Genomic DNA, 8,504 nt, shown 5'->3' on the forward strand with positions numbered 1-8,504 from the left:
TTAATGAGAGTACACGCTTAGAGACACGCGTAAAGTTGCTACTGCCATGGACATTATAATTGTCATTGGTAATCCATGAACTGTTTCTGCTTTATTACACAATCGTCCCTCACAGCAAAAAACACACGTTGATGGTGTTTCTTGACAAGTTTTTCTGTTGTTTAATAACTGCAAGTCGTAGCATTGATTTGGTCTCATACAACCCTAGAAAGGAAATTATATAATTGTTAAAAATCAGACGTTGACTAATCCGAACTTAATTCTAGTCAACACCCTACTGGTTTTGATCTTTCTGGGATGGACTGTAGGGAATCACCTGTTCATTTGAATTAAAATAGATTAAAAAATGCTTTGTTAAATACTAAAATGATGTAAATAGTCAATTGTGGTCAAATAGTCAAATGAACAGTTGTTTGCTTTGAACAGGCCAATAAAATAAGAATTGAGTTAAATCATCAGTTAAAAAACTGCCAGTAATATCAGACAATTTGGTTTATAAACTCAAAAGAAACAATACGCTATACACTGACCTTGTTATAAAGACGCCCATAAAACTGTTTTCTAGTCACAGTATTGGAACAGATGTCCCCAGCAGAACAAGTTATGATAGAGTCTGTACAAGATTCACTGGTCCAACCTTCTATACATTGGTAACAATCCAACCCTTCACATATTGGTACTAAAAGGAATATATTGCAAATAGTATACCGCTTGATTCAGTCAAGACCCGTATTGCACTGATCGAGCAAGAATGGGTACTTTCTTGTGTTCTTTGCCCCAGTATGTCGTCACTACATTTCAAACAAGACAGAAGGGGTTAATACTATACCAATATAACATGAATGAGAATGATATAATTCAACAGAAAGACAAAAATCTACTTTTACTTTACATGCATGGGTTCCCTTATTTTAATTTATGAAAATGTAAATGCTAATACTTATATGAATAGAAAGTACAGGTGTTCTATTGACTTTGAAAAATACCAGTTGTCCATAATAGTTCATAATTAGCTAAATTAGAAGAAAATTGCCAGCCGAGTGACCGATCAAGAAAGGTCAAAAAGCCTTTTTTGTTTATCCAGTCTGTACTTACCTGGACATTTATAATTGATTAAACTCTAAATTATATGCAATAAGAACATAACGATATGATTAAGAATACATGATAATTCATTAGAAACATCAATTCATCAAATCTTTACACAGTGTAAGATCTCTGTAGTGATCAGTTGTTGCTATCCATTTAATTTACAGAGCAATGAAATGATCAGCATAGAACTATTTGGCAATCCTTGGTTGAACTTCAACAGTTTGGCATAGCACGTCTTGTCATACAATCCATTTGTAAAGCAATTCTCTACAAAGATATCCGAAATAACAAGGTTCTAGTATGTCGAATGGGAAAAAGGACATGTAATGATTGTCCCCATCCCCACAATTTTTCCATACTAATTCATTCAGCAGTCACTTTACATATAATCACTCTTTATCTTGATGAGATAAAAAGTATCACCTTACTTACTTTCTAAAGGTAATAATGACAATATTCCAGCAAAAATATAAAATCTAGTTTTCATGACGGAGACACATGATCACTCAGATGGTAATATACCTTCTGAATATAAGGTTAGATAAAAATGCGAATGAAAGAAGACTATAGAAAGGAGTGTATTATGGTTTGTAAAGACCATTGATTTATAATATATATTCAATAAGATTGATAATCCGAATGGTCGTTACATTACATACTGGTAGAAATCCATCTATGGTCTAGCGGTCTTGATATTTAAACAGGTCGGTTATAACGTTGAATATCACGCTGACAAAATTCACGGAAAAGTTTACATATCCAATTGACAAGACCTCATCTTTTGCTAACGATATTGGTATTTTCGAGGAATTCTTATTTCTTTTCAAGAGATATTTCGGACTATTAGCTTAAGACAGCTAGCCGTACCTGATTTATATGAAGGGTCTACTTTATTTGATATTTGAACAAGGTCAATTTACAAGTTGAATGAGTGTTATTTCTATTATGTTCGACCTCGAAGACTGTCGACATTAGGGGCCAATAGAAGACAAGTATTACACACATACACGAAAGGAAGAAATGTAGCTGGTAGAGACAATGGTCAACAGATGCAGCCATTGTTGTCCATTCTTACTCTATGACTATTTTCACAGAGGTAGCGTCGATTATTGCTGACACGAAGATGATTGATGAATCTAGTCTACAGGTGTATGGGACATTTTCAGCAACTCTCAAGATATCGATCTCTGATCATTACTTCGAAAGGTGTACTTTGTTTTGAAGATAAAAAGGATTTTATATATGAGCTTCAAATGATTTATTCTCAACGAAATTACAAGGATCGTTGATTGGTCATTTGCTAATAAGGTTTTGGATATTCGAAACAGCATGCCAGTGGTCTTAATCCGAGACCCCAATGGCAGGACACAAGTTTTATAAAGTAAAAGTTTAGTTCATCAATAATTAAATAATTATGATAGTGTTTTATCACAATGAAATACATTGTTTCAAAACTCTAATCACATTGAAAACAGTCAAAAGAAAATTCATTAAAAGATCAGTCGACTGAAACGGGTTGTCTTTTGTATTTTTATACCATTGTGTTCAATAATTCAAAATTCGGACGAAGAATGTGGCTTTTGCAAATTACTTTCTCTATGTATGGTTCGGGAAACATTTTTATGTGTACCTACAATAGGTAGTTAATATTGGCATGGTAAATTGACCACCAATACTTTTTTTGTGCGATAACATGTATTACCAATTCAGTCAATCAAGAACGTTTTCAGTATCTATACTGTTTAAGACCCCCACAATTTTAACAGTTGGCTAAACGTATTACGCAAATCAGTTAACTGAGTATAACAACTCACGATCAAGAAATCAATTTGGTCGAGAAAAGCTGACAACTTGGTTTGATATGTGCATACTTCTTAAAATCTACACAGCTCGTTGTTTACTTGTATCATTTTATACGCCCACATTGTAATGTGGATGAATATTGCTGTCACCCCTTTCTGCCCACCCTTTCTGCCCACCCATCCGTCCGTCCGCCCGTCTGTTATATTTGAAAGTTTTTAGCTTTTATATTCAAATCTGTGTGTAGGAAAGGGGAATGTATCCCAGTCTGGCTTGAATGTGGCTCCGATTCAACAACTTTTTACACTAATTGATATACTGAAAATAGCAGTCGTGTCTGGCTTACGTTCACTGAATAAACTTTAGCTGAATGGGTTACTACGACGGTGTCGTAATAGAATAGCCGCGCCATCGATACTGTTTAAACAGCAGAACTCATAATTTCTAAATCTAATATCAAGGCAGTTATTTATTATACTTTATTATAAATAAACTTGACCAATTTACCATAAGGTGTGTCCAAATCTTTTATAGTGTCTAAATTATCCACTTGATCATGTAATCGTCTCCATAAATGCACTGCGTAATGATTCGTCCAGTCTAAATCTCCATTATATAAGGAATACACATTTTTAGCTGTTGGTGTGCTCATTTTATTCACTACGTGGACCTGATCAGGATACTGTTTATATAATTTATATGGCGCTACACAGCTGAAAAAATCATCACCTCCAGCACTTGAATATTGTGTATACGCTACTAACCATTTTTGTAAAAATTTGGACGTATGAGTTGAGATCACTATGTCACTATCGAACCGCCCAGGTTGCGAATAACCTATACTGAATTCGTAAGAACGTAGCGGTTGTAATGATTTTGTTACTATAACGTCCGTATCTAAATATATACCGCCATGGGTCATAAGAGTTTGAAGTTTTGCAACATCAGCTTGCTGTTTCGCTGTAAAAATTCTAAATCCGAATATTTCATTTGGAGGGGACATGATGTCTACCTTTATATTGACCACTATGCTAATAACTCGCTGCCACCATTCTCCTTTGGGATGTGAGTCACAATGATAGTAAATATGTTCTGGTTTTACAAAATGGTGCACTGATAAAATACTTAGCATTTGATTAAATGTCATTGTATTATCTCCAAACCACACAAAGTGAACTATATTTGGCACAATTAAAGGTAAATGAGCGTTTGCAACATCTACATCAATTGCAATTTCAGCGTTTATATTTGACACAACTTTGTTATCTATTCTGTCAACATTACTGAGAGAATTCAGTTGGACATCATCAGTATCCTCTTCAGAATCATATTGAGAAAACGTGATCACTTTGGTTATAGCAGGCATTGTAGTCTTTTCATTATCATTCCCTTCTTGAATGTCATTAACATCTTCTTCTTCGCTGTCGTAATATGATTCAGGATGAAAACTTAATACTGCCTTAGCTTTATCTGTTTCTTCCTTAAGACTGTGATTATTGTTTTGCTTAATTTGGATTTGATTCCTATCCTTTTGGTCTTCGCTAACTATATTTTGATCAAACTGTTCGTGGTTTTTTGTGTCTTTACTATCCCCAAAGTTAGCAAAAGTGTGAACAGCAAATTTATTTTGAGAGTTTTGATGCAGCTGTTGAATCTTGAATTCGTTGTCCTGCTGTTGTTGTTTAACTGAATCATCTTGTAGGTCGAGCTGCACTGGGTCCGTTTTGTGTTCCTTACTCTCAACATAGTATTCGTCTTCTTCACTGTCATAAGTTGGAGAGCCTTTGCCCAGGTCAACCTTGTCTTCCAGTCCGACATCAACATTCTCATCGCCTTTCTGAATATCTACTTTAGGGTTATCCTCATTGAACATAACAACTTCTTGATTAACCCTATTTTCTTGCAAAAGTCGAAAGTCATCATCTCTGGAACCTATCTTAATTCCACCCATGACCATGACGACCAGAATTGTTACTATGATTAGATATCTTCTAATACCATTCCGCCTTCCCAGGAACCGACAGCCCCTCATTCCCTCCTGAAATACAAGGAGACAAGTTATAAGACAAGTTTAGAATGGAATTAAAATGAATAATTTTCACACTAACTGGTAATATGGTAAAAACGATCGATCGAAGAAACAAACACAGCGTTGACCTTAAAATCAACTGGTAAAACGACTAATTAGTGACTTACAACCTTACACTATACATAACCTTGTAGCTATACTGATTAATAAGTCACAATATCGTATGCTCAGACGATATAAAATGCTAAAACGTTTCTTTTTCAGACAAACACTTCGTGGAGGTAATAATAATATGATTGATTTTTGATGCTCTATTCCTTGGCGAATTGATTTGAAACTGTATAGCGTGATGAAAGCAATATGGGTTCATACATTCAATAGGATAAAATGAGAAACAGTATAAATGTCTGACGTAATCATTTTCCTCATAGGCGAACCTATTGGGGGTGAGGAGTTTAAGGGGTTGTAGACTTGGGTATGACAAGGAATAATAAAGAAAATAATTTTAACTTAATGCATAATTTTCATTCCTTTTTACTATTTTTTTGATCAAACGAAAAATTGCAAGAATTTTAAGATCCATCCATTAGGATTTTGGGCGGAAGATATTTTTAAATCCATTTTGGAACTCCTTGCTAACTCCCGAGTCAATTGCAGTTAAAATCTAAACGACTGAATTTGACGGAATCGTAAGATTAGTAAAATGCCCTACTCATCAAACCCCTCTGTTCATGACTCACATGATTAATTTCAATAAACTGAATAGCCAGTTCGTAAATAATACAATCATGATAAATAGATTAAGTCGTTGACGGGTCGCTATTATAGGTTATCATATTATCGTTAACCCTCTGTCACCCCTTTATATCACAGAAATATTTTGACAAAATACAGATGGGTTAATGTATTACAAAGATATGAAAGTTTTTGGGTGCAATGTTTTCTGTACTATAGGAACCTTTCAAATAGAAACGTATTATCCATGTCTTCTTTAAAATTAAAACAAATTGAGAGATTTAATATCATCTAGATAATCAAAACAAAGGCACTTGCAGTTTCTCTCGCTAAGTTTTAGAACACCCAAATGGAAAAACCCCCTTTAGGTTGAAACATGGTTAAGTTCGGTCAAGCTTGACTTAGCCACATTCTAGATTATTGATACGAGATCAATAAACCAGATCAAACTAGGTATTCAAATATTACCCCCCACGATGAAAGTACGATAATTAGGGGGTTAATAAGCCTGCTAAATACGTACAAGTAGGGGTTAATTCGATTGGTAATAAATAACTTAATATCTTCGACATTACATTATGACTTATTTAAGGATCTACTCGTTCAGAAGCGCTATTTTTAAAGAGCTCGAAGAAAATAGTATTTGTTCTTTAGAGCTATATAATTATATTTAAAAAGAATGTACGATCGTACGTCACTTCCGTTGAATCCATAATGAAAGCAACGATAATTGGTTTTATAAGGAATATAGTTTTATATGGAATATACGGTAATGCGTCACTACCTTTGAATACAGACTGAAAGCAATGATAATTCTATACCGAATTCCTTGACTCACTATACTTACTATATTACACAGTCTTAACTTCTACAATCTTCTGGACTCTAGAACATAATACAACGGTTGGAAAAGCAGCTTGATCAAAATAAACAGTTGATAATAACTTTCACATCTACAATATCTCAATAACAATAGATGCCCCTATACGCAGTACTATTTTTTATGATTGACTAAGAAAACTGGTTCAGCAAGTATTTCTTTCCCACTCTAAATAATATATAATGTCCCAGTCACTGTCACCGTTATACACCTAAACTATTTACAAAAGTGTTTTACTAGTGTTGAAAATGTTGTCGATACCTACCCTAAAACGCATTGATTCAAGAAAGATTGTGATATTAGGAGTTGCGAACCTGCAGCGCCAATTTGATGACAAAAAGCCGTAAGGTTAATGAATGCTCATCCACTCTTTTAATCTTTCCACCTAACAAGTTTATCGTGGACGATTGGGTTCGGTTAGGTTAGGTTAAAGGAAAGGCCGTGGCTATTCGCACCGCGACGGTACAAGAAAGGACATTAAAAACCTACCTACCTAACCCTAACAAAGTCACTTAATATCATTCTTGACAATCAAAATTGCTTCACACTTTAAAAAAAACCCAAAAACTAGTGCGCCTTTTGTGTCTTATCTTATCCGTACCAATAGAGCAATAGAGAACACGCATCGTCACAGTGCAGATAGCCAGGCGTATAGGAAAATAATTGCAATAACTCAGATACAAGCAATATTAGTTAATCTATTTAATATATATTTAAGTCCGAAAGTGATATATATCATCACATTAAAAATTTATAAGTGCGTCAAGATATTGAACATAAACCAATTGGGGGCTTATATGTATTTCATTTTGAATTTCTGAACGTCCCTAACAACAGAACTCAATACCTACGATATTCTTTTTTAAATTCCAAATTTGTGTCATTCCTTGTAAATGGAGACAGCATTTAGCTATTACGGTTAGCTTTTATGTTCGAAAAATAAGATGTCACATTACACAGCTTTTGAAAGACCAAATAGGAACAAAAGCCTATGACATAAAACAAGATACCACTATAGCCAATACTAGTTTATAACTTAACATAGAACATGAAATAAATTGGTATATCAAACTATTCTGCAACAAAAACTTACATAGAACCTACCGGTTTCTTTTGATCTCCTAAATTCTTCCCCTGTGTCCAAATCGTAACATCCATGTTCCAAAAGCATTCAAAAACAGGTGACACAATATTGAATTGATGTTTTTTTAAAAGGTTTTGAATTACAAATTGAATACAAATTCAAGTATGAATGTAAAAATATTACCTGTTTAAATATCAACTATAGATGTAAGCAATCGACCATACCCGAACATTTCGTAATTTGCCTTTACTAATACATGTACGTTTCTGCCACACCCAACCGCATATTTCTTTATCATAAAGTATTACTTTTCAGTATATAAAGGTCCATATGGTGTTAAACTTCATACTAGTTCTGTCCTTCACACCGTACGCTCTGTTGAACTTTCCTATGTGAAGTAGTCCACCACAGTCAGTCGTCTAGAGTATTTAAAGTCTTTTGTTTGCTTGGTTGTTGTCTTATAATGGACGAGAAAAAAGACTGAATATGAAAAGGCCTAAAGCTTAAACCGGTCTTGATGTGAGTTCACTATCATGTTTCGTGATTTATTGATCTGAGGCTGGCTCTGTCAGATAGTTTGACTGCTGATTGACTCCATATTATTGATATTTTCTTAGACATCTAAACATTTACCTACGGTCATCTCTATTGCAGACCATCTCACGGCCAATCGTCAGATTTCACGCCCCACACAGTGGCACAACTACTGAACCAAGTCCACGGGCGCAAACCCCCAGAAATGAAATGAAAGTCCTACTTTTCTGCACTATGTGGGCAAAAGAAGATGGGCAACGCCATGCAGGGTTCAATGAGGGACAATTACGCCAGGAAAGTGGCATTAGCCTGTTCTTTTTCGATTTCCAACTGTCAAGGGACTGGTCACA

At 34.7% G+C, this 8,504-nt stretch overlaps 2 protein-coding genes across 2 annotated transcripts; both read right to left on the reverse strand.

The window, feature by feature from the left end:
- LOTGIDRAFT_153438 (hypothetical protein) lies at window positions 1–1,579 on the reverse strand (the record flags this gene model as incomplete). Its single annotated transcript, XM_009057326.1, has 3 exons — window positions 1–204; window positions 531–679; window positions 1,525–1,579. The coding sequence occupies 3 exons, from the start codon at window positions 1,577–1,579 to the stop codon at window positions 1–3; spliced, it is 408 nt and encodes a 135-aa protein (XP_009055574.1).
- A 1,785-nt stretch (window positions 1,580–3,364) lies between these two features.
- On the reverse strand, window positions 3,365–7,694 carry LOTGIDRAFT_153439 (hypothetical protein; the record flags this gene model as incomplete). The annotated part of the gene is made up of 2 exons (XM_009057327.1): window positions 3,365–4,930; window positions 7,641–7,694. 2 exons carry the CDS (start codon window positions 7,692–7,694, stop codon window positions 3,365–3,367), a joined length of 1,620 nt encoding a protein of 539 aa, XP_009055575.1.
- Window positions 7,695–8,504: the final 810 nt, after the last annotated feature.

The sequence above is a fragment of the Lottia gigantea genome (genome assembly GCF_000327385.1).
Source record: "Lottia gigantea unplaced genomic scaffold LOTGIsca_3, whole genome shotgun sequence".
Lineage (NCBI taxonomy): Eukaryota > Metazoa > Mollusca > Gastropoda > Lottiidae > Lottia > Lottia gigantea.